The 27011-nt window shown below is 41.0% G+C and overlaps 1 protein-coding gene across 4 annotated transcripts in view; it reads left to right on the forward strand.

Moving 5' to 3' along the window:
* Positions 1-559: 559 nt before the first annotated feature.
* The window catches only part of EEA1 (early endosome antigen 1), an 80604-nt gene continuing 54152 nt past the window's right edge, over positions 560-27011 (forward strand). For 2 of the 4 annotated variants that reach the window (XM_074902751.1, XM_074902752.1), the window contains exons 1-3: positions 560-700; positions 9178-9270; positions 23279-23406. In XM_074902751.1, the coding sequence (XP_074758852.1) occupies positions 677-700; positions 9178-9270; positions 23279-23406 (245 nt within the window). In that variant the 5' untranslated portion in view covers positions 560-676. Of the gene's footprint in view, positions 701-9177; positions 9271-23278; positions 23407-27011 lie in introns of those variants that run through there. The other 2 variants (XM_074902755.1, XM_074902754.1) reach the window with 1 other exon arrangement.

Genomic DNA, 27011 nt, shown 5'->3' on the forward strand with positions numbered 1-27011 from the left:
TGCGAGTTCATGTTGCAGCTTGTTTCCTTCCCCCGGCCGGGACCCGATTCCTGAGAAATGTCAGTAGCGATGGGGCCCTGCAGTTGCCGGGCGCCCGGGGCAGCCCCGGAGGGCGGGAGAACGGCCGTGCTGCCGCGGGGCTGGAAGCCCGCGGGGCCTCCTCCCCTCCACCGGGCCGGGCGGGCACTGCGGGCCGGGCGGGCAGAGGCCGAGGGCCGGCGGGGAGACACGGCAGCCCTCCCTCCTCCCCGCCCCTGCCCTCAGCAGCCGCGACATTCCCCGGGCGCCCGGCAGAGAGCTGCAGTGCTGGGCCCGGCGCGGTAGGACGGAGCCCGGCCCGGCCCAACCCCCGCAGAGGAGATGGGGGCGCAGGCCCCGCGCCGCCACAGCCGCCACAGCCGCCCCGTCGCGAAGGGCAGCCCCCGCCCGCCCCGTGTGCTCTGCCGGCCCCTCTGCCCCGTTTCGCTCCCCGCGGCGGGGCCCGTCCCTCCCCGGGGCGGGGCGGCGCGGTGCCGCCCCGGCGCGGCTGCTGCCCCGCCTCCCCGGCCGCGGCGGCTGTCACGGGGCGAGCGGGCCGCGTCGGGCTCCTGCGGGGCGGGGGCGGCGCTGTGCGGGGCCCCGCGGCTTCCCCCTCGGCTTGGCCGCGGCCGCCCGGCGGCATCCGGGCTCCGCCACCATGTTCAGGCGGATTCTGCAGCGGGTAAGGCAGCGAGACCCGCCCCGGCGGCGAGGGCGGCGAGCCCTGCCGTGGCGTGGCGGTGCCGCTTCCTGGTGCCGGCCGGGCTCGGGGCCGGGCTCCCCGCGGTGGGGCCGGAGCCACCGGCCCGGCCCGTCCTGCGCCGCACGGCCGCGGCAGGCCCCTGGAGGCCGTCGGGCTTGTCCGCCGCCGCCCCCTCTCCCGCCGCGGGGGACGGTGCGAGCCCCGACGGGCCGGGCCGGGCCGGGCCCGCGGCCCCGCGCCGCGTCCTGGCTGGTGGTGGCGGCGGCGGCGGCGTCGTCCCCGGGCTAGGCGGGAGTGCCGGCGGAGGGCGGGCCCCTGCCGCCGGGCGAGGGGCCTGTCGGTGGGGCGAGGGGCGGCCCTGCCCAGGCGTGGCTCCTTCCCGCAGAGCGGCGGTGTCTCCGCCCGCCGCCTTCGCCTGTCGCCGCGGCTGCGGGCCGCCCGCGCCTCGGGCAGGCTCAAGGGAAGCCCGGCCTGGGGAGAGCCGCCGCGGGGACCTGGGGGTATTTCCTTGGGGGCTAGCGGGGCAACAAGAGGGTCCTGACGGCGAAAGCCCGGGTGCCCGGCAGCCACCGGCCAGCCGTCCCCCTTATTTTAGAACTGGCTTTTCCGGCAGCTCTGCCTGCTTTGCAAAGCCAAGTTGTGACAGTCCTTTATGAAACCTTTCTCGCCTTCCAAAATCCCCGCCGATCTCCGCGGCGGTGCGAGCCGCCGTGCCGTCCTCTTGCGACTCGGGTCGAAGCCGCCGGGGAGGTGCCGGCTCAGGACAGGTGTCAGCCTGGCGTAGGGCTGGGGCGCTCGGTCCTCGGTCGCTGGCGCTCGGCTGGAGGATGCACCGAAAAGGGTTGAGTCACGCCGGCGGTGGGAAGGCAGCGCTCCAGATCCCGCCCGGCGGGAGAGCCGTGTGGCGTGCGGAGGGCGCTCACGGGTAGAGAGGAACCAGCCGCCCTCGGCGCTTTGATCTGGTGTTTCTTTCGACGCCTGCTGTCTGCGTGACACCTCTGTGAAAGGGTGTTTTATTGGAAATGCCGGCGTGCTTTCCTTATCTGCCACGCGAGGAAGCGTTGCTGCAAGGATGAGAGTTAACAGAAGGCAAGAAAGGACATCGGTATGCATACTGCCAACTTACTTTAGTGTAAAGCGTGCCTCAGGTTGTTTATCGGTCATAGACCCTGGGCAGGTGAAGATCGCTCTTCGTCTATTCGGAGCTTTGTGTTTACAGGGAAGAACTTCCTTCCTGAAATTTGATGGGAAGCCCTCGTATGGACCTAATTTAGTATTGGCAGCATTTAACTGGGTGTTTATTGGTTATGAGAAATAGCAGGCCATCAAGGAGAGCCTCTGTAATAGAGGAAAAAGCTTGATACGGTGCCAAAGGAAATTTGCTCCTAAGTACAAGTTAAGTTAAACACTTCCTATAAAAATCTAAAGTCAGTGCAAAAGTTTTTATGTTAGAAACAGCCATCTCCTCAGAAAAGTTTAAACAAACTATTACGCAGAGGTTCCCGAAAAATACAGGGTTACAGCAGAGTTAATTGTCAACGAAGGTGAAACAGACTTCTTCCTGCCCAAAAAAGAGAAATGCCAAGATTTTTAAAGGTGTTAATCTTTTAATTGGTGCAAATAACTATGCTTTTAAAAATCTGCCTCTTATTAAAAGGGGCTTTAGACCTTTAAAAGGTAGTGATTGCATGTACAACCTCATACAAACCTTTTTGATTTACAATCTGTGGTTGGCAAAGTGTGAAAAAGACTTCTGATGTACTTTGGCATTAAAAGTGAGCCTTAGCTTAGTTCATAAACAGAAGTATTAAAATCTTTCACATCTCTGAGGCAGTAATTTGAAGGCCAAGGAACCTTCTCTTGACCCTTGTGCATCACTAATGTAGCTGGCAAAAAACTCTACCTTCCAGTTACAGAAATCTCTTTTTTTGAATATGTATTGGGTTTATTATTTGTTTATAGGTGATGCCATCCTTCCTAGCCGGATGGCTAGTCATTAGTGGTGGTATAACTTGAGTTATGAAAGTATGGGGGTGTTTTTAAAAAAAGAAAGGTATTCTTTATTACGTTCCTGTTTTTTGTAATTCAGATGGCCATCAAGCTGCAAAGGAGGAAGACAAATACTACAAAGATACTGTTTATAGTTTTAGTCACTGATTAGAAATTCTGGTTCCTGAAGTCTTAAAACATCAGATGTTTCTTCTTCTTCTGTTCCCTGATCACCTTGTTATTTTTTCTACAGTTGTGATTTCTGTTTTTAAAAACATCTTCATGGTGACTCTGAATGACATATTTTCAAAGTAGAAAGTATTATATACTTTTTACTACTGAACATTAATAATTTAGTTTTTAAATTTAGTATCTCCATGCTGTCTTCAACTAGGTCGTCATTTTAGGTCCTTTCCCTGAAAGCTGTTTCTAAATTTTTGGTATGTTTTCACTATGACATCTCAGGGATCCATCTGTTCTGTATGTTTGTATTGTAAACCCTCCTTTCATTCCTTCTTGCCACTTCTCAGTTTCATGCATTGTTCTGGATCTAGAAAAAGGTAGTCTTTACTAAAAGACATCTGTGTGAAATATCCAAGACACAACCTTCCTGCCCAGATATTTTGATTTTTGTCAGCGTATTCTTTAGAGAGCTGTCTTTTCTTTATTATGTTCAACTCTGAAGGCCCTTTGTGGTCATTGTGTCCGCTCCCCGTAGTTCATCTGCTAGTGGGACAGTGGCTGTTGCCTCTAGTCTGTGAAAGCAGAGCTCACTTCTTACATTTGGAAGATACCAAAACTTAGGGGAAAAAAAATCAACACTGCAACACCACCGCCCCCCCCCTTTTTGTAAGGAGGAAGCATTTATATTCAGCTGGTGAAAAACTGATTGCTTTGACCTTCTTCTGAGCCTTCTTCCCATTGCTCACGTTTTGTCTGTTGGGCCACTGTGACTACTGTTTACATTAGTTTTTGCCTTCATTCTTTGTGTTTAACTGGCTGTCTACAGCTGTTAGCGGTTGTACTGTATTTGGGTTGTAAGATCCTATTGCTCTGTTACTAACAGTACTTCAGTTCTTGGAATCTAGGTGGAGAACAGGACTTTGCAGGCATTTCTGTAGCTCAGGTAGTACTGTCACTTTTTCTTTTACTCCAGGCTCGGGAGTAGAGATATTTACATGTCTGGGATGCATTGCATCTTATACCTTACCTATAATTCTTTTTTATATTTATGATTGCAGGGCTTCCTAGATAGTGTATTTACTTGGATTCATGCAGAACTGCAGCTGTACTCAAGCCCTCCCTGTGGGGTCGAAAGGAGCACGTGTGCCTCTTCCTGGGCACAGGGTCTGCTTGCGTGGAACCGATGGTGCAGTTGGAAAGAAAGGTTTTATGCCCTGTGAAGTCAGGAGTATTTTGTTTTACGGAATCATAAAATATCATCACACTTCTTTAGAAGTAAACAGTATTACTCTTCTCTATTGCCCTATACTCTGTTTCTAGCATTGAGAGTTGTTTGATAACAAGGACTTTGGCCTCATTCTTGTGTCTTGTCTGTTCCTTCAGGAACTCAATATGTTTGGACAATAGGACCCTTCTGAAGTATTTAAATCTCTGCTGGGAAAACTGGATAAATACATATTTGGTCACACTTTCTCAAGGCTTAACATTTTTTCAAAGGTTTAATTTATTCTGAATTTAAAACTGCTGAAAAAGAGTATCATAACTGAATGAAGTGTAGCTATATACAGATAAATGACTATGCAAAAATGACATAGTAGCGATCCATGTTTATACTCCATCATCTTAATGCATTAAGATTAATTCACTGTATAATTCTCTATTCCTTTTCAGAAAACAAGCTGCAATCCTTGTTGTCCTTTTTGTTGTTAATGATGTTTCTTTATATTAGCTTGCAGTTTTAAGAAAGTAGAGAACAACATTATGAAGTTTAGCATATTCTACAACTCTAGTGCTAGTAGTAGAAACATGCTTTTTTGCAAAGTAAACAGATATAACTCTGACAGCTAGGGAAGAAATACGTTGGGTGAGAGAGTAATTTTCCATCAGTCTTTCAACTCCAGGTATGCCTTTAAGGGTCAAATGTTAATTTTGTAAAAACACATATACAGAAGCCTGTGTGAAAATTTACTTTTCCTGTGGTATTCGTAAGTCATTCTTTCGCTCCCCTGTATAGTCCAGCTGAAAACAAAGAGTTTTTCCGTGTGTTACGATTTTTTTTCAATGGAATATGATACAACAGTGTCTGGGAGCCTCTCTTAAACATAGGTGCAAACCTATTTGATAATGTAATGAGCAATTAAAAAAATATTCCCAATCCCTTGTTCTTTATTGGGCTGGTGAAGGATGTTTGAATTATAGTACAGCTTTGAAAGACAAGTTAATTGCATTTATGGTCTTGGTTTCCATAGCATCCTTCCAAACTTGTATTAAATTTGTCTTGCTAGTGTGTATTACTTTGCAAATGGATGCTACAAGGTTTTTCCCAGATCTTGAGAGTTACTTAATGACCTCTTTCCTTCCCACCCTTCTTCCCTGTGCATGCCACTCACCAGAAAATACCACCTATTTGTACTAAGCTTCCTAAATATATCATGGAATTATGCTTCTCTTCTGAAGAGAGCATGCTATTTTTTAAAAGGTTAAAAGGATTTTACCAGGTACAGTTTAGTAATTCCTGTCTTGTATGCTGTGTGTAATAACACATGCCATGTGGTGCCTTTTATTGTAATTATAGCATTTCTGAAGTGTGTCATAAAGCAAATAGTTTAATCAACCATGTAGTAATAACACTGTACTTTCAATATAAGACCTTTCATTCTGGTGGTTTTAATAATCTCCAGTTTGTAGTGCTAGAACTAGCAGAATTTAATATGGGAATCTGATTGCAAAATGCAGTCAACTCTGGGGTGAAATGTGACGGGTGATTAACAGTGCACAGTAGCATTGTATAAGAAGTTCCAATATAAGGTGAAGAAAATACTGTGTTAATTGTCACAGAAGATTCTTGGGTTTGGCACAAAATGTTTCATTGGGTATGCTGGAAACATATGGTCGGGTATTGCAAAAGTGGAGGTGTGTGCTGCCTGTTGGGAGAGGCGGTTGGACCGGGTCTTATTGCCATTACGCAGGCTATAAAGTTTTGTCCAGGTTCTCCCTCTGCTCTCGTGTCTTTCTGTGCAAGGCTACATGAAGGCATATACTTCAGGTTTTGGAGCCGAACAGTGGAACAGAAGACTTCTGTTTCTTGTAAAGTATTAGTAAAGAAGTGCATATCTATTAATGATGACACTTTCTCCATTTCAAAACATCCCATTTCTACTTGTGGATGTAATGCTGGAACAGATAAGGGTCCAAGTTCTCAGGCTTTCTAGAACAGAACAGCCACCATAGCTAACTGATATATGAAAGCCTTTTTATCATGTTCAGATTTCTAAAGCCTTTTAAAAAATTCCTCTCAATAAGAAGTTGATTCTTATGTTATGAAAATTCAGCTTCTTTATGGAAAAAAGCTGTGTCATCTGACTTCTTCATCTTCCCTTATGTAGACATAAGTGTATATACATAATCTTTGGATTCTTTGTTCTCACACAGAATGGATTCACAAGTGAGCCTTACCTCTGAGTTGCTTGACTGTGGTTTATGGATTGCATGGAAAGGAACTTCTGAACTATATAAACCGAAGAAAACTGTTTATAACATTAGATGCAATCTTCTAACTTACCTGTCTCGCTGAAAAACTTGGCTGCACCTTGCCAGTTTTAGATATTATTCCTCCAACTGTCAATGCACACAATCCATGTCTTCATTAACGGAATTACTAAACTTGTGTTTTGCAGCTCTCCTGCAAGACGTGTTTCTGTAGGGCAGCGTTTCAGAGATGACAGAACAATTTGGGTGGGAAAGATGCTCAGGAGCTCTCTAGTCTGAGCTCCTGCTGCAAACAGGACCAGCTTGGACGTCAGGAGCAGGCTGCTCAGGCCTGGCCTCATGCTGGATAAGCTTTTCCTTATGTCCAGTGGGAACCTTGTTTCAGTTTCTGTGTCTTGTTCTCTCACTGTGCGCTGCTGGGAGCAGCCTGGTTTCTTCTTTCTGATGACCTCCTCATAGGTGGTGGTAGGGCTGCTGTTACGTCTCCCCGGAGGTGTCCCTGCTCCAGGCTGGGCCAGTCCTGTTCACTCAGCCTCTCCCAACAGGGCAGGTGCTCCAGCCTCAAGCTGTCTTGGTAGCCTTTTGTCAAACTCACTCTGGATTATCAATGTCCTCCCTGGACTGGGAGAGACAAAATTGGATGCAGTATCTTGATGTGGTCTGAGGGGTGCTGGCCAGTGGGGGATTATCATTTCCTTTGGTTGGTTGGCTGGGTTCCTGTTAATGCACCCCAGGGTGCTGGTGGCCCCTTCTGCTGCCAGGACACGCTGCTGGCTCCTGTTTGCTTGCTGTCTGACACAAGCCCCAGGTCCTTTTCAGTAGAGAAGCCTGTGATGCTGCTAGGGGTGTTCCTTCCTAGGCACAGGACCCTGCGTTTGTCCCTGTTGAATTGCATGAGGTTCCCACTGGCCTATTCCTCCAGCTCATCTAGGTCTGTCTGAATGGCAGCCCTGCCCTTGTGAGTGTATCAACTGGTTCTCCCAGTTTGATGTCATATGAAAACTTGATGAGTGTGCACCCATGGTCCATGCTGTCATGTGCCTTGTTTACTGTCTGTATCAGTGACCTGAAGGAGAAGTACTAATGCCTTCACTTTGATGTGCTTTGTATGTGCATCGTATTCTTTGCTTACACCCTTTTTTGCCTCTCCTACTATTAACTTGGGGAGCTTGCATCACTTTGCTTATCGCTTTTGTATGCTGTATTAGAAGGAAGCTATATTGTGTTCTTACTTTCTTTAGAAATGTAAAATGTCTAAAATAAAAAAGGTAAGGGAGTAGGAAAACCAGTGTATGTGATCATTTAACTGATGACCTCAGAGAAGTCTGGAATGAGGAGAGATGATCCTTTCCTTCACTTACTGTCGCCAGCCCCAACAGCTTGATGCTTCACTCCTCCTCACTTCCCTTTGGCCAGTCTTTGGAGCCTTTCTAAAACTGAACTGTATCTCACTGAGAATTAAGTCCTTAATCAGTAGCTTGAACTTTTTCTTACATATTTTTTTATTTGATCGGTAATAAAAGGCGATTATCTTTATGAAAGTTGGAAATAGAACATTCTTTACAAAACAGAGCAGGAAAAAGTACTTAATTTTCAAGGTATGGAAAAGCATGCATGTTGTAGTTATCTTATAAAAGGTTATATAGCTGATTTCTTTGGAAAAAAAGAAGATATATATTTGAGCAAGAAAATTCTAAAACAAATAAGATTTTAGAGACACCAGGATCTAGAAACTAAAACTATTTATCTCTTTCTGTGTGTGTCTCTGTAGAGACTCTCATATATATAAAATTCTGTATCTTTAATCCCCCTATGTTATGTTAGAAAATCCTTTATAACATAACAAGTATTTCCAGATGGGCTAAATTACAGCAGTAGCATTATTTCTTCCCATTTGCAGTTGTCATCATGGAATTGGGTAATGAACTTTAATTTTTTGTTGAAACTAGGATTGCATATCAGTATTAAGATAATTTCTTTATTGATGTTTGCTTTGAGAATGCTAACTCTTCTGCTGTTGGTCAAGCAGTGGCATTCTGGAGATGAGTAAGGGAAGTTAAATCAAAGTTACAGTTAAATAATTATTATAAGCTGTGATCCATCTATCCAGATTTTGAATCATGTAGTATTTCAAATTTATTTGTCTCTTTTCTCTAAATCTATAGTTTCAAGTCAATACTGTTGTTCTGATCTTCAACATATTCATATGAGTTTATTTTTATAGGTTGTCGTACTGATTAACATATTTTCTCTTTACCACAGGCTTGATTTTTATTTTTTCCAAATGAAGGCAATGTTCCTGCTTGTGGGCTTATTTTATTAGCAGGGTCCTCACTCTTCTGTCTTTCATATATTTAAAGGCTTGTTCGGATTGTTGACGAGTTATCAAGAAAGTCGTATGATACTAGTTTACTACTTCTGAAATTGTTTAGACTGTAATTTCTAGTGTTTTCCTGTTGGATGTAGATATCTAATTTAACATCAGAGTGAGTGATATATGGGCAGAATTTAGCCTAATTCTGTCTTTGAGTGTTCAGGCGAGGAAGTGGTTTAAAATCCTGGCCTTTGGTTCTGGTGTCTGCTTGTCCTTTGATGCGTGGAGAATCTGGGATAGAAGCTTTTGTTGAAGTGTTGTAGTGAAAATTAAATAATTGCTTATTGCTTCATTACTCTTGCAGAGGTAAAATACTTCTGTATTCCAGCAAGTAGAAGAGAGGCCTATGTATAGCATATGTGCCATGCTTTTTAAAATACACTCTGTAGACACTAACTTTTGTCTCCCCCCTCTATTTCAGACTCCAGGTAGAGGTGGATCTCAGAGCTCGGATTCGGATTCATCTGCCACACCAGGAAATGCCGTGGACGTGAACAATGAAGGCTCCTCTGAGGTACTGTACACCATACATGAGACTGGAGTCTTAAGCCTTGGGTGCTGTTTCTCTGATCCATGAAGCTGTTGGCAGTAACTTTTGATGCCCTACCTAAATAGCAGCTGTACTAAATAAATACTTAGAAGTGTCATCTTCTAAGAATTGATTGTTATTTAAATAAAAAAGGAAGGCTAGGCCATGTTTATATGTAACTGTTAATTAGACTTTCTATCTAAATGGTCACAAGTAATCTTTCCTGTAATTCTAGAGATGAATTATTAAAGTTAAAAGCCATGAGATGTAAGATTAAGACTCCTTGTAATGAATGTTTTATGAGAGTTTTGAAAAATGAGACTTAACATTTTATCAACATTTGTACTCCCTTTTTGCCTTGTTTTTGCTAAGCTATAATGTATACTGGAAACCTCTTCCTCTGTGAAATATCAAACATGTTTTTTGTTTGGTGTTGGTGTATAAATCTACCACTTGTAAATCCTGTCCATTTTTTATGTGCTGTATGCCACACTTAACCAGCGGAATAAGTTGTTACTCTTCTTCAATCTGATAGTACAGTGTTTTTGGATTTACAGTGTTGTCAAATATTAACTCTGAAAAATGCAGACTGACTTCACTGGCTGTTGTAGTTGGTTTGTGCTAATGTAGCCTGATTACCTAGCTTGAAAATGTTTCAAGCTTAGCATACAAATGCAGTGCAAGGTTAATTACTCCCATTACACCATTAAAGGGAGCAAAGTGCCCTTTCTTACAGTGAATAAAGTGTATCATGATTCAAATGCTTCTATGTCTGCTATGATAAGAGATAAGAGAAACTTTCACTGTGCTGTTTAAAATCCTAATTGCCTTCCATCCATGCATCTGTGTATTTATTTCTTGAAGCCTTATTACAGTCAGTATAATCAGACATTACTTAATATTTTGCTGCATGTTATACAAGTCACACATTTGTGAGTCCAGATCTATTTTGTATGCATATTTACACTGTCCCTGAAGCAAATAAATATTCCTAAACTGCAGACTAAAATCTCCTTACTTTTGTAGTTAATTAAAGCATACAAATGTGCAATGAGATAATCACTTTTTTCCAAAGTTTGGCTAAAATTGCACAATTCTGTTAACAAGAGTGCAGTATCACTTACTGTACAGCTGATGGGTGTCACAATGTACTACAATACTAATGTAGTAGTATTTCCTTGACAATATGATGAGCTTTCAAAGTGTGTCGGTGTGCCTGCACTATCGCACCATGGGCTTTTCTCGCTACTGAGTCGAAATGGGGTCAGATCAAAGGCTGCTGTCGCTTTTGGTTGGTACTGTATAATGTGAAAAAGCATCTTTTGGTTGACAGTAATTCCACCATCTGTTGCATTAGTTACAAGTGGGGTGTTCTCTTAGCATATAATTTCAAAATCTGTTTGAAATTGAGCTCCAAAGCTGATGATGGGTTTTTACTCTCCCAAGATTCACGTGTTACAGCACACAACTCAAGCCTTCTTGTTAGTCTTCCTTTTCCTGCACAGCTGGCCTGAGGTGGTGTCTCAGAGCTTATCTCCAGCAGCATCACAGCCAGACTTTGCAGAATGTTTGCTCTCCATTTCATTGTTATGTTCCTACCTGGTTCTCCAGTGTTACCTAGTCAGAACTCCAGTGGACTTGTTTTCACTCCAGTTTCTTGGATAGATTTTCTAATTTGTATTGCTTCAAGATTTAAATGGAGGATAATTAACAAATCTGTGCAGATTCTCATGTTTCCTACCTCCTCAAACCTGGTTGAAATCCATTCTGTTTTTTGAGAGTTGTAAATATGAAACAAAAAGGAGTGGGAAAGCCTGAACTCAAACTGTTCCTTGCTCAAGAAGAGGTGAAAATCTGCTTTAGTCCTGTCTGTGGCCACGTCAGCACTTCAGAGCACACATAGGACCTGTATTCAAGACTAGATATATCTTTTATTCACTGTGCAATCTGCCCAAGGAGGAAAAGTTTGAGCTGTAGGATAGGTCCCAGTGCAACTCTGTCTGCAGTACAGGGTTGCTGAATTTTCCATGCTTGCAGCGAGTCCACCAGTGTGTTTACACTTTCATTAGTGTAACATGGCTGTGTTAGCAAGACAGGTTTGCCACAGACATCCTCTTTGTAAGGGGCTTTAACCTTCCCATACATGCATGGAAGGTTGTGTTCAGGCTATTCTGCCTGCCTGTGTAGTGCTCTGCTGCTGAGGTGCAGGCATCTTCCCGCCACCAGTGTGAACAGATGCCCAGAGCACCTTACTCTCCCCCCTGCTTTTTCTAGGTGTTTAAGCATGTAGCGTGTGTCTTGAAGATGTAAAACTGCTGTTCTTCAGAAACCGATTTAACTATTGGCTTTGGTAAATTTCTGGTGAGCATTCTGAGTTTCTTTTGTTAAATGCTGCCAAAGAAGGTGCATATTTTATCCTGAGTAAGCATGCTGCCATGCTGGTGCCTAGGCCTCTCCTGCTGCTACAAACTTGCTTTAATTAATTTACAGAGGTATTTCTGCAGTCTCAGCACACCACCCTTTTCTCTCTGTGAAACATCTGAATGCCCTTATGGGAAACCGTGTGGTGGATCTGACGTGATGCTTCATAATGGTCCACTCACAATTTGTGATGCAGCTGATTCCTCTGTCATATGAAGGGGGGACCCAAGAGTGTCTGGAAAACACATGGTAGTATGCACCAGTGGTGCTGGTTTTTAGCGTGTTTCAGATTTGTTTATCTTCATGTTCTTAATAACTGTTCCTTCTTGCGTTCTCCGTGATATTGATGTGTGGTTTGCAAAAAATGTCTTTCTGAAAGGAAAACAGACTTTGCTTTTGGTGACTGTAGAGAAGTGTCAGTGTAAGAATTTGAACAACATTTGATTCCAAATCTGCTTGTTTGTCTTTATTAGTTTCTTAAAAACAAATATACATTTCACAGGGCTTCATCTGTCCACTATGTATGAAAGTATATGTAACTCCCACTGATCTGTCTGAACATTACCAGAATGAGCACACTGGGACAGAAGGAAGACAGGAGCTTCGTGATCTCCCAGCTGTTACTGTGGGTGTTATTTATTTTGTTTCAATAGCTTTGGTAATGGGGCTGCTTTAAATGAACATACATCTTTTCTTGTGGCTTGGGTGTCAGCTTTTAAATTGTTTGTTTTGATTCCTTGCTGATACATAATTTGATCTCCTATGCATGATTTCAAAGTATACATTCAGCAGATGAATTAATCTATTTCTAGTTTTCTGGTTTGCAGTTCTCTCTTGCATGAAACATTTGCGGTATTGGGGGACTTGCTGTATTGTTTTTGAACAGCTTTTGCTTGATTTTCTTTCAAATAAGACTGTTACCTTATTTGGTTTACTTTACATCAGACTCAGTATAGTGATAAATGTGGTGTTGGATCTGGTATATCCTTTGTGAAAAGAAACATTTAGAGCTCTTACTAGCTAACTATGTTTAAAGCAGATTCCTAAATACATACATTGAGTAAAAGATGGAACAGAGGACAGGAATATAAAAAATGTAGAAGCTTCTCTTCTTGAACGTAAGAGCCTTACGTATTGCAGCAACATTATAAAAATAATTATAACCCCAATTTTTTTATATAGAATTTTATTTTTTTTTATGTCCCCAACAAAATGCAAAGGATGTTTCAGTTAATAGACATAAATAGTAGTTCATTTCTAAATTTTTCCAATTGTGGAGTTTAGAACTGCACAATTAAAACGAAGTGTGCAGTTTTATACTACCCGATTGGAAGAATTTAGATTCTGTAAGGTAACAGCCTCCAGCTGCACAAGGCTATCTGAATTTTTTCTACTGTGAACCTTCAGAGAGTAGATGTGACTTCTGGAGGCAGGTAGCCTGCCATGCACTAAATGGGTTTGTAGGGAGGTGAAGTTTTGCATTCTTTCTGCCGATGGTACTTTTGTAGTTTTGGAATCAAAGAGTTTATTCGAGGCTCTGTGAGTGATGCAATTTTATTGTGTTTGTTGCTGTATGCATTTGCTAAGTGGTGCTTTTTCCTTCACTACACTTGATGTGTATTTACACTTTATTTTAAAAGGGAAAACTTCAAATAGTGGGGTGTTATTCCCAAAGATGATGAAAGCCATCAATACACTGCTTATCCTAGAGTTATCCGAGATCTCTTTTCAAGGGTGAAGTGTCTGTCACCTGTTAAAGTGAGCAGGATCTGTAGTAAAACTGAACTGTGCTGCTTTCCTGGAGTGCTGGGGGACCTCCTCAGAGCCAGGACAACTTGGGGCTTGCTTTTGATTGACTCCTCTCTGCCTCCTCTTGAAGCAAAGACCATCAGTAGTGCTTTGTTCATGGTCAAGTCAGATTTTATGCTTTATTACCGGGTTACAATGCAAGTGCCTTACTTTGAATAAGCTGTGATTTACCAGTGACAGACAGTAGCATTCCTGATGTGTGATGGTGTCAGTAGACTGTGGGATGTGAGCCATTAGAGGTGGTTTGGTTACCTGAAGAAATTAACCTTTTATTTAAGCAGGGTTATGGTTAAGATAGTTTCATGGAGTTGACTGTGGGTTCTTGCCCACTTTTTGGTTTTCCACTGTAAGTTACCTGTCAGTACTTTTTATTTGTCAATAGCTGATTACAACTTTTTAACTTGATAAAACTTGTGTATTGAGTGTAGCACGTGAAATGCGATTTCAGTTGTTTCTAGCTGTAGCTGTTTCCTGTTGCTAGAGCTGTGTTTCTTGTTACAGTGGTTCTGTAAAGATCTAGAAGAGGTGAGAAAGAAAGAATTTAATTTTTTTTTTCTTTCCAGTTTGATCTTTTATCAGCATGCATAGAAGCATTGAAAAAGAGGGGAAATCAGTTTATTGCTATCATCAATACTAGTATGTAAGGTTTAAAATGCTTGACTACTGAGAAGGTGATGGTTTGCATTTGTTGATGGAAAATGATAGTTTGCATTTGCAACAAGCTTTCAGGATTGTAATCCTGAAACAGCAACACCTTGTCACCTTTCATTCCATCTTTGCCATTCCTGGGACAGCATTATAAGAATAATATAAGATGACATTGATAACATTATGCAGCAGACATATGAAACATTGCTGAGTTTGGCTTACTTAAACTGATGCTTGGCTTTCTATTGCTTGTGGATACTACTGTGGAAAGTCCAAATATATCTGGTTGGAAACAATGCTGAAGAAGCTCCCAAGTTCAGTTTTTTGCCAAGTGCATTCTCCTTGAACATGTAGATAGGATGTGTGGGAAGGCCAGTGTTTGGCTGTGTTTTGTGAGACCTGAAAAATTGTCAGTTGGTTGACAAAAGCGTTAGTAGCTTCCTTTTAATTTTGCCTATAGCTTTCTTTACTAACTTGTCTTCCACTGATACACCCTCCCTGCTGATGAAAATTTTAGTAAGTCAGGTCATATGTCCCTCTGTTCACCTTGCTCTTTCCTCCTCTCTGTCCTCCATGCAGTCAGAGTTGGTCTTGTTCGTCAGTCACAGGTGTCCACACCTGCGTTTTCTGAAGGTGTCTGATGTCCTGTTGTGGGAAAGGATCCTTGCTGCTCATCTACAGCCTTATTTATGGTCTTCCTCTTAAACAACTCTCTGTGCAGCCCTCATTTTTCAATCTAGGGATTGCACCATATAATAACTGGTGAAAATGACAGTGAAATACTTTCCCCCCAAGCACTGGTGAAGCTTTACTTTAAAAGACAAAGGTTTATTCAGCTGCAGGAACCACCACCAAAATGTTGGCAAATGTCTGTCCATATATAGCCAACTCAGCCAAACAACTGCCATACGGAAGTCATTGCCGTGTTCCCAAACAGGGACATTGTTCCCCACTTACATGTATACAGTGGCGTCACTAACAAAAGCTGTGTGGCTTCTTCTGTTTTGTTTTCTTTTTCTTAAAGGAATGATACATTTCTAAACTGTGTCCAGCATTTCCTGACTGTGTCTGTTGGATGATCAGTATGTATAAACAGCGAGTCAGAGAGGCTTAGTTTCAGACTTCTCTTCCTAGTTTCTCTTGTGGCATCCAGAAAAACCACTGTATGGTACTCCTGCAATGTTTAGAATATTGTGGCTGTTAACATCTATTGTCTTATCTACAGCTAGGCTAAATCTAAAGCAATTTTTAAACAATTCTTTTGGGTAGTCTTTATAACTTTCCAGATGTTTAGTAAATATGTATTTCTTAGCTAATACAAGCAAGATATGACCCTGATGTTTTCTGAATAGGCTTTTCATAGTAGGATTGCCTGCCTTACGTAGAGTGTAAATTGACATACTAGTCATGCGAAAGTGTGGGTTTTCTTGTCTTTCTTTGAAAAGACCTCATTCTTTATGGTGTTTTTTTCCCTACTTGTCTCTTACTGTAGATGTAATTGATTGCATCTTTTGCTTTTATGGATGCCCTTGGAATGTTTTGAACTGGCTTTGCACAGAACATCATGTCAGTGCTTTAATGCTGATATTTTGTTCTCTTTGGCTGCTCTTTCAGTGGCTTCTCAAATTAGGTTGTGGCAGCTGTTTTTACCTCAGCATTAATTGTCTGCTTTGCACAGGAACAAAAATCATTGGTTGAGCTACACTGATACATTAATTTCCTGCAACATCTGAACAATACTAAGACAGTTAAGCATTAGAGATACTGATGTGATTTAACTTGGCCATGTGATGAGACTTTAAGAAATAGAGAATCCACTGGATTAGAGTTTCTAATTTGTGACAAATTTGTAGTCTTGTAGGTTGTGAGACAGAATTGTAGTCTTACTCATCAATAGTAATAAAACCAGAAGAGAGCTGAACTAGAAATTATGTTGGTTCTATTCTTCTGAGGAAGAATTCAGCTTCTTTTCTGGGAAGACATGGAGTCTGCAATCTGGCATAAAATAAGCTGTAGTGAGACACCTTTTTTCTTTTTGTGCAGGAAGCTAAATACTTGTAAAATTGAAATGGACTGCAGGTCTTAATTATATAAAACATGACCTTTTAACCTACTTTTCTAATGATTAGAGATGATATCCGAGGAAGCCTCTGTCATCTTACTGTTTATGTAAACACAGAGGAAAAGGCTTTTTCTGGTGGAAGGTGTGGCAAAGATGTCAACTGTATTTTCCTTTTAACAATATGTGAAGGAAGTGATCTAATTTTTTTTATTCTTTAACTTAAAATATCTCCTGATTTTTCTTCTTTTTTAATCAGTGTGTAAGACTATGTAATTTATTTCAGAAATGTGGTCTTACCCTTGCTGTCTAGGCAGACAGTTTAATCTGCCTCTGAGAACTTCCTGAGGATTCAGTTAATTGCTTCCATAAATATTTGGGAAATAAAAGCTAGAAACTACTTGATACATCTTTCAGCTCTGAAAAATCAGTATCTTTCTGTCCTCTGGCCCTAAGTATATACAGTTCCTAATCTTCTGTTTAACATGTTTCAGTCCTTAAATCACTGTGTAAGTGGAGAATATCTGAGTTTTAGCTTAGATTTACTGCTTAAACCGCTGGTGAAGATGTGTTTCTTGTATCAGGGAACATTGTGGAAGTTCACCTGCAGTGGAGAAATGTGAATGGTGAATTTAGAACTTTTCCAAATATTCATGACACACAGAGACTAAAAGCAGCTCCATAAAAGTGTTCATGCTTCTGAACATGTGAACATGCCGTACAGTTCTTGAACTTACTTTCAGTTTTTAAACATGCTGGACTTTATTCACAGCATACATCTTATTGTACCAATACAGTTGTGAAAGTGTTGTTAATGTAAGTCTGGGTTATGAGATGTAGGCAAATACAGGTCATGGATGGAAGGTGTTAGCGCTCTGGGCTTGCATCACAGCTATTGCTTTTTATTCATGTGGCTCACTGGAAACAGGTTGTAGGCTTGAGTGCTGGCCCAGTATTTCTGGAAGGTCAAAGGTGAGGCCCAGAAATTCAAATTTATTTAAACTTAAAGCCCGGTCATGTGAATGCCAAGCATGTTGAAGTGCTTACTGGATTGGGCTAATCTATCCTATAGCATGTATATGGTAGAAGACTCGGTACTCTTTTCTGTATGGTAAAAGTATCAATTACACTGAAATTCTGTGGGGTTTGGTGTTTATTTTTGGATTGTTTTGGTGTGTTTTTTTTTTGTTTTTTGTTCACCACAGTACTTCAGTATTTTCCAAGAAGAGTGTTTGTGGAATAAAATTGACTTCTTAGTGGAAAACAACGAAGTTCCTTGGTTCTTTAAGCTTGACTCATGTCATAATTACTGGAATAAAAATTCAAGATGTTGTAGAAGCTTTATTTGTATTAGCAAATACAACTGTGTGTGTGCGCTATCCTTGCTATATGACTACCACATACAGCTGTAGATGAGCAGCAGTCATCGCAACCTAGATGGAAGCGCTTGTTTCAGCTCTATGCAGTATTAAAATGGGATTGGAGAATAGACTACACAGTCATAAGACATTTCAAGAAAATGCTAGTGAAGATATGTAGCTATGACTTTCAAACTAAATAGGGTACCTTTTTTCTTGGACTCCAACTATACGAGCAAATCTGAATTCCATCCTGTAAAAACTGTTTTGCCCATGGGACTGTTCTTCAAGAAGTGTTGTCATCTTTCTGCCAGATAACTCATTTTAAGTTGTGAAAAAGGAGATTAAAATCAAGTAAGCTGTGCTTTCACTCATTAATTACTTAAGAAAAGATTTCATATTAGCTCTACAAAGACCATTTCGTTAAAGCTCTGGGGAAAAAAGAGCAGTTGGCAGATGAATCAGATTTAATGCATGTATATGTAGGTGTCTTGAGCTCCAGTTACCATTAATGGAGCCCAGGGAGCTGTTATGCTGACCCTACATATGGTATACACATCTATTAGGTCAGCTGATTAATTTCTTGTTCTATTAACTGTGCATTGGTAGTGATTGGGGAATAGACACCTACATGCAAATCTTTGGTTATTTTTTAAACTTCAAGTGTGAGCCTTCAGTCTGTTGAGGGAGTATCTTTGAAAAATCTTTCTTTGCTAGTGAGTAAGGAAAATACTGCTTTTCAAAATGTCGCACTACACAACTTCATTAGATCAGGTTTGTGCAGAACAGTGAGAAAAAGACTATTACAAGAAAATATTCTGAGAAGGCTGAAATTTTTAAAAATATATTTTTACACCCTGACCTGCCCCCATCCCCCCCTCCCTCGAGTCCTACAGAATACAAGGAGAAGCTAGAGAAACAGAATTCATTCAGTCTTATACATTGATTCTTCTGTTATGTAAACTATTTCTGAATCAGTTTTAAAATAGTCTGAGGATTAGAAGGGCTCTACAGTATACCGCAGTATGTCTGGTTGTGTACAGTGTGCCTGTGGATCCATGCCTCTGCTCTCGCTGGGCAGTGTGTTTTGATGTGGGAGGCCAAAGTTCTTCCAACAGTTAATAGCTCTGTAAATTATATTGGTAGAATATAAATAAATATGGTAGTTCTTGTGGTGAGAGTTTCCTTCCAGTGTTGCTTTTAGCATCCTGGCGTAATTCCCAAAGAATACTCTATTAATGATTTGTACAAGTATGAATGTTACCTAAAAGGAATCATTTACCTTGTATGCCTTTTAGGAGAGGGAGCACTGAGAAGCTTAACTTTATCAGGCCTGAACTATTAGAGGGGGAAAGTAGCTACAAAGGTTTTTCTACAGGCTTATTCCTAAGTCTTGTTTTGAGAAGGTCAAGTAAAGAAGCCTCCAGTGCTTCCGTGGAGTCCGAGGTCTTTGGAGAAATTTGGCATTATAACTCAAGCTAAGGCAAGACACTTTCATACAAAACTTCTGTGTAGCAATTTCTGTTCTGCTCTGAGTGAAACTTGTGTGTTTTGGAGTCTTTGCACTGAGGAAGGCCTGTCCCACAGTGAACAGTGTGGTACTGTGGAAGTGCTGGGTGCTAGGCATGGCTCACAGGCATCCACCTGAAAGAGAAACATTTCCCTGGGGAACAGAAAATTGGGATTTTAAGTTTAGCATGTCTCTTGTTGTCACTGGAATGCCAATTGTGTGCTGACTCCTAGTGGTTTGTTTTTGCATGTATATGGGGTTTTGGTTTGATTCCTTTTATTTTTACTGTTCCTGCTCTGTCTTGTTTCAGTAGTTCTGTGGTGATCTTAAGAATGCTTTCCTGACAAAAACTTGTGCATGTGGTGGTTGTGGTTTTATTTTTATTTTCCTGTCAACTGACAGACATCTGCAAAAAGCTTTGGGTTCAATAAATGGTCATTTCCTGGTGGAAAGATCCTCTATTTTTAAAAACAAACCCCAAATAATCATCCTTTAACTTCTGTTGGTATCTCTTCTCCCTGCGTAAAGTGAAAGATAAAGCCCACTTAGAAACGTCATTTAGGGAGTTATGACTTACAGTGCAGCACTGCAGGGGCTGTAAGTGATGTCTTTGGTTTTATTAAATGAAGAATATTAATTGCCTTTCACTTCTCTGTGGCTGTGCTTTATGCAGAATATCTCCTAAATGCATTTTAAAATGAAACCTATCAAGTGTCTCTTTGCAAATACAGCCTTTTGAAAAGTATAACTGTGCATGTTTTATATGGTAGCTTCCTTCTTCAAATATAAGAACATTGCACTCATACTTGCTTCTGTAAAGGAGTCTGTTAAGGGAGCCAATTGCAGGCTTACTGGAAAGGACCCATCTGCTCCCCCAAGTTGTAGTGACCAGTGTTGCGTTTTATGGTTGTAACTGCACGATCTCCTCTTTATCCAGGGCAGGCATGGTCCTGATATAGGAATATCTTGCACTTGGTATAAATTCCTACAAACTAACAAAAATGCTTACAAGATTTAAGCATCTCAGACCATCAGGTTTCTTTATCTCTCCCTTCTCACACATTTGTCTTTAGATTAGTAAAATACACTTTTGCATATATTTTCAAAATTCTTTTCAGGATGATGCTGAGATATTTTTCTGGCTGTATTTATTTTATTTTTAAAAGCAATAAAGCAAGAGACCAACCAACCCAAGTCCCTGAACATTGATTATCACTGAGGGCTAATAGTTGCAGGCCCAGGAAACCTTTACACACTTCTGTCTGGTGCCCAGAAGATCCTGATGATTCTGACTTTCTTACTCTAAAGAGAACTGAATTAGTGCCAGTTAACAGTCAACATCTGAATATTATCAGCCTGTGAGATGCAACCGGGTCTTGGGTTTGTGCAGTTTAAGGCTCTGATGTGTGGGTGGTGGTGCCTGCAGCTGTAGGAACCGGCATTCCTGCCCACCCCAGCTCTGCACAGGGGTGGTGACATTTTCTCTGATGAGGATGTCCTATTGCAGAAGGGTGGTGTCTTACTCTGTTAGAGCTAGGAAATGCTACATTAGAGTAAGGGTGTGTGTGAGAGCTCTAACCCAGCGCTGACTCCAGCAGTGCCAGGTCCCCCAAAAGCGAGGCCAGCCATGGTCATGGCAGTGCTGGTGGAGGGGCCGGGGCTGGTGTGTGCACTATTTATCCCTGCTTGTGTGAGAGAAAGGGTTTTTCGATCATGAAGAGGAGGTTTTGACCATGCTTTCCCCCTCTGCCGGTGACAGCATGCCTGCCTTCCCAGAGCTCCCCATTCACTCTGCGGGCTCTCAGCTGCAGCATGTTCCCTTGGCTCAGCAGCTCTGCTCTTGTCTGGCCCCTTGCCCTTGCAGCCACCGCCTTCAGATCTGCCTGCCTGGGAAATCGTGGGCTGGCTTTGCCTAATAATTGAGACAAATGAATGATTGCTGTCCTAATTGCACATGTAATCTATTCTTTCCTGTTCTCCAGGGCTTCTCTTTCCACAGAATAATACCCAACCACAAAAAAGCAAAGAAGCAGATTTTGTTGTTTAAATGGAAGGAAATAAAGGGCAAAAGGAAGGAGAGGCCAGAGCAATTTCTACATCCGTTCTTTCTAGATGCACTTACTGGTGCTGTGAGGAACAGTTGCTTTTCTCTGTGAACAGCAGACCTTCCCATCACTGAGAAACTCAACACAACAATGAGAACCACTTGGTAGTGTTTCATCCCAAAAGGATGCTGTTGCACTGTTGTTGTATGAGACCGACTTCTTTCACCTACTAGGGAAGAAAAATCCCTTGCTTTTTGACCCCTCCTATGGTTCATTGCTGTTGCTTTTTTCCAGAAATCTCCCTCTGGTTCTTTTGCTCAGAGCGACTGTCACTGCCATCATATAATTATATGCTAATTGTATCAGATAAACATTACTGGGAACCTAGTGGTTTAACAAATTTTCTGTAGCTATTTTGGCATGTATACATATATATGAGTTAACTTGGTTTAATCTGGGGTGAAACCGTGCTGATCAATTCTGGAAATAAATAAATGGTTGTTCAGGGTGAATGCATGTTGTCTGCTTAAGGAGGAATATACTGTTTTGTTTGATCTAGTTGTGCCAGAATTGGTCTTCAGTATTATATGTGGTGGTTTTGACAAGCAACTGTATTTATTTAGTAATTAATTTCTGAAACACTAAATAAGTAATAGCAGTTATGAAGTCTCTGTTCAGTGCTCTGGAGCTCTAGCCATGTTTGAGTAGCAGAATGTGATGGTTTTTCTGTGTTAAATCCATGTAAGCATTTGGTTGTTGAATTCTTAGTGACTAGTGAAACAAAATACTATGAACGTCAAGTTAGAAAATGAGTGCTGTTGTGGTTATCAACATACACGTTCGGTATGTTCACTTTGTGCTTATATTTCAGGTTTTGTGGATTGTCTATTAACATCCAAATGCAAAGTTAAGAGGAGAAAAAGAGTGTCAGAACTCTTCATACATCCTTCAGATAACATATGGGAGTATACATTAGGTGAAATTTGATAATCCTTCAGGAGTACTCTCATCCTGGATACTAGAGAGCCTTGGTTTAGCTACCATTTGGAGTGCACTGCAATTTGTATTGGCATAAGGGATTTAAGGGTAACATATAAATGTGCAAAAGCACATTTGAAATTAATTTAAGAAACAGGGGGGCCTTAATCTCACACAAGTTTCTCTTTACATAGTTTGGAATTACAGGAAGCCTTTAATATGAGACTAAATTGTTTCACTTTGAAATGTCTCTGTTTTGCCACCATGGTGCATATGGGCTGTAGAGTAAATGGGAATTGGGCTCAAAGTTGGCATAACCAAGTGAGTGAAGAACCAGTATAAAGTCCAGCACTTAAAAAGCAGGTGTAATAGGTTGCTAGAGAAAATGAGATGGATGGTACATCTGATAAATGGCAGTTTGGACATAATATTTATACATAAATACATGATATTTACATTTTCACTTGTCTGTGGGCTAATGGGTAGAATGAGGGCAGTGCTCTGCTTAATTTTCACTCCGGTAAGCTTGCAGTAATTATGCTGGAATGAAAATGGTGATTTCTGATTCTTTAGGCTGTAGAGATCTGATTTTCTCAAGGCAGTATTTCTCTGAATTGCATTTACTAACTAATTATATGTAAGGTAAAAAGTGGTTCTTAATCTTCTGGCCCATATTGAAACCAGTAGTTTAAATACGGTGGTAATAGGTGTATGAATAGCAGTGCTTTAGAATGGATTTTTGCATCTCCTTTTTTTAAGACCAAACTCCAAACCGCCTCCTCTTTGGAAGAAGAATCTGGATTTATGGAAAGTTGTATGGAAAATTCTTTTCGGGGGGGGGTGGGGTGGGGGTGGGGGGAAATTGCAGAGCAGTCCTTCTGAAATGACTTCTTAATTTTCTAAATAAAGGTTTTGTTGCTAATATGTAATGTTACTGGGGAAAAACCCACTGAATAATGGAATATGACTTTGTAGGCATTTTATAACTTTTTATTTGCCAGAACTGTTATCAGAGCATGAAAGAATTAGAATGAATCTTATAGTTTTTGCTACCTTTTAGATGCTCAACCAAAATTTACAATTCTGTGTAAAAATAAGATGAAAAAAAAGTTTTTAATACTCACCTTTTTTAAAAGATTTGTTTTTATTTTCTTTTTTATAATAGGGCTTTATTTGTCCTCTTTGTATGAAGTCTCATGGATCTGCTGAGGAGCTGTTCAAGCACTATGAAGCAGTTCATAATTCTGGCATTGATTCAACTCATGGAGGGGAAGGTCATCTGTCACCGGAAAGGTGAAACAGTACTCACTTGTGCATGTGCTTTTGTGTCAGTGTTGAGTTGCTTCTGATTACACTGAAGGCTGTATTAATCTGAACACTTAATTATGTATACTCCATTTGCAACTACAGTTGAAAAGCAGCTTGAAACTTCATTGGCTGATACTGATCTGACAATAAATGAAAATAAGATACACATGTTTATATTGTTAATTAAATCACCTATTTCTCCAGCAGCTGACAATGCAATATTACACACTGGAATGATTTTTAGGAGTGTGCAGAAAAAATACAGGTTCCTCCTAATTTCTGGCATCGAGCTGAAATTTCATCTTTTGAGGGTGTGTGAGGACAACCCTGAAGATAGAGAAAAAACCTAGTTTTGTCCTGGGTAGTTAGAGTACTTACTGTGTAATTACAACATCAGTATTTGCCTAAATAGGCTTCCATATTACCTAGTTAGTTTCAAATCAGAAGTTTCTGTCTGTGTCACTAATTCTTCTCCTGTGTTCCAGAAACTCCATGCTGATCTTCAGAAATCTCTAATTTAGTTTATTTAAATGTTTGGTCAAAATTGTATTGTTAAATTTGTTCCTAGGAAATGTATCCGATTGCTTTATTTTTAAAAGCAGCTGTATGTAGCAGGAACTGATAACGTGAAACTTTATCTACAAAACTTGAACTGAGTAGTTTGCCTGTGTTGGTTCAGGAAGCTTTTTCTTAGGAGTAAAATTTATGTAGGTTTCCTTTTGCCTCCTGCTAGTTATTTTTCTGTTCAGTGTTTGTTCTGGACTGTTGTAAATGACAGACCATGCTGCTGTTTTGTCACGTTCCTCCAAACTCCCTTGGTTTGCACACAGCAGTGTTAGAGTGTGCAGCTGCCTGTGGCCTCATTCAGCACTCAGAGGTACACACCACAAGACCAATAATATGAAATACATATATTTATGTAATTAATTCAAGAGACGGTGGTTCTTTGGTGAGAAAGGAGTGTGGAAGGTAACATATTTCAGTTGTTATCCAAATGAAGATCCCTGTCTCCCCAGTGTTGTGCAGAGCTGGCAAGTCAATAAGAGCCAGCATTAGCAGAGGTCTTGTCTTCATGCACGATGAGCCCTTCCTCGTGGATAGCTGCCTCCTCTCCCTGATGCTGCAACAAAAGAAATTATGGCTTTATATAGGAGAAAGTGGTAGGTTCTAGTGGAGTTATGTTGGGTTTCCTACGTTCACATGTATTCAAGAATGAGTATTTCTGCTCTGTCTGATTTAAGCCTTGTTGGAGCAATATAACTTAGACCTGAAATGATGCTCTTAGTAGAATAATAGCATTCACATGGAGGAATTATTCATCATAACTAGTTTATGAAATATTTATTTTTATGCCTGCAAATTTCCAATGTCAACCAGATGTAGGCTGGTGAAATTCTTTTTTTCCCCCGTTTTTTTAAAGTTTAAGGACAAGTGGTTTTGTTTTCTCTTATATAATTGAAAAAGTGGACAAGGTCAGGAAGTTTGGATGGAGTGAAGGGAGTCTGGTGAGAGCTGTTGTGTAACACATGAGCTATTTCTTCCTATTACTGTGGTGTTCCTTAATGTTTCTCAGTTGGCATGCTTGCTTGAGAAAACTCTCATTCAACATAAACATGTTTTTCCAAGACTTGGATTACCATATTAAAGAAATACTTCAGCCTGCATCAGGGAGCTACTCTGTTTAGCCTTCTAGGAGGGAAACTTACATGTAACTCATAGGAACAAGGCTGAGGTGAAATTCAGTAGAGAAAGCTAGGTACCATGAATTATATTGTGTCCTCTTCCTTCCACACCATCAATAAACCACCATGGTTAAGTGCCAAGAATAAATCATGTAACTCTTCCCCAGTGCAGTTCAGCAAGACCATTGGTACTTGGTGCTGGGATGGAGACACTGGCGTTACAGGTGGGGAATGGAGAGGATTATAAGGAAAAGGTAGTAAGGATTTGCCAGATGGTGAGGCTCAGATGTACTGAGAAGAGGAAGGGGTTGTAACGGTCGTGACAGAAGGGGAGATTTGTTGAGGATTTAGATGGCAGTAAGAAAAAGAGTTACAATGTCTACTGTGATACCTTACACTTTTTTCCCCCATTCATTTTCCATTGGTCAGTTAAACTGAATTTAGGTTTCATCTGAAAACCATCAAACAAAACTATGTTGGGAATATCAAGGTAACTGCTGTAGAAGGGTCCTTACATTACAAACAGTCTTCCCCTTCTCTTCCCCTTCTTCCTCTCTACTACAAACTATTTTTATGCAGCTCAGAGCCTTTCATCTGCTATGAGGACAGGAGCATCTTAAAAGCTTTAGCATTGCAGATCTGGTATATATTCAGCCCAACTTCAATAAAGTTAACTGCTTCACCTGCCTAGGATTTAATGTATAATCTCAGGTGTGAATATTAGTTTATTTACTCATGCTGGTGAGAAAGCTGCTCCCTCTTCTCCACTTACAACCAGTGTATAGGTTTTGGATTACAGCTACAACTGCCTCAGTAAAGTTGTATTTGCAAACCTTCAGTGAATGTCTCACACAGGCAGAATAATGTGTAAATAGCAGAAAATTATCCTCTGAAAAAAATAAACCTCCCAATATCCCATGTTTGTTTTGCCATTAAAATTGGTCCACCTTGGAGTTCTTGCTTTACTGGTTCAAGTGCATGTGTTTCACTTGCTTCTAGATCCTGATCCAATGTTAATATGCTGATGTAGATTGAATCTACATCAGTTTAGCTAAAGGAGTAGCTTGCTTTGGTTTTCTTTTTCCTTCGAAGTGAAAGAAAATTTGAGAGAACATCTGTGGAGGAGGGGATAATGCAGCACAGCAGCAGTAAAATTGTATGGTGTAAAACTAAGAGAATTTGTTGGCATTGGTACCTATATGTATATTCTGCGTACTTCTCAGTGTTGCCTCTATACAAACAATAAGAAAGGGTATGTTTGCATTGTTTTCATGACCTGTGCATTCTAGATTTGGAGTGGCTGTATCTCAGTAATGCAACATTATCCTTGTATGTATATTGTGCAATTCTGTAAGGAGACCTGTGGTTTAGAAGGGTGCTATCTAAATCAGTTAGGAACAGTTGTAGCCTTGGATCTTGTGTTCTTGCATGACTGGAGGCTTAAGCATGAAATTTGAGAATTTAAATCCCAAGGCTTTAAGCATTCAGGCCATTAAGTGAGTGTGTCTGTGGTGCATACCACATTGCTGTGTGGATGAAAAATTTTGTGACTGCATATTTCAAAAGGAGTAAGATAGCATGCTGTCTCTTAGCAGTGTTCCTTTACATGATATGGGAAGTGAAGGAGAATAAACCTGTCCTTTTCATAAAAAGACATGCAAAACAGTTAAATGTCCCAATGCACATCTGCCATTCTGAACTCATGTGGTTGAGCTGATGCACCGATTTAGATACACATTCTGTTTTCATGAAACTTTTTGCGTATCTATTTCTTTACTTATCCAGTTAACATGTTTATCATTTTTTCAAGTGATGTGCAAAGTGACTAATAAGGATCTATTAATCTGGTTTATGCCAAGTTTCAAAAAATCTAAAAATAACTATTTATAATTATGTAAGTTATATTTA

Source organism: Athene noctua, chromosome 3 (assembly GCF_965140245.1).
Source record: "Athene noctua chromosome 3, bAthNoc1.hap1.1, whole genome shotgun sequence".
NCBI classification, from domain to species: Eukaryota; Metazoa; Chordata; class Aves; order Strigiformes; family Strigidae; genus Athene; species Athene noctua.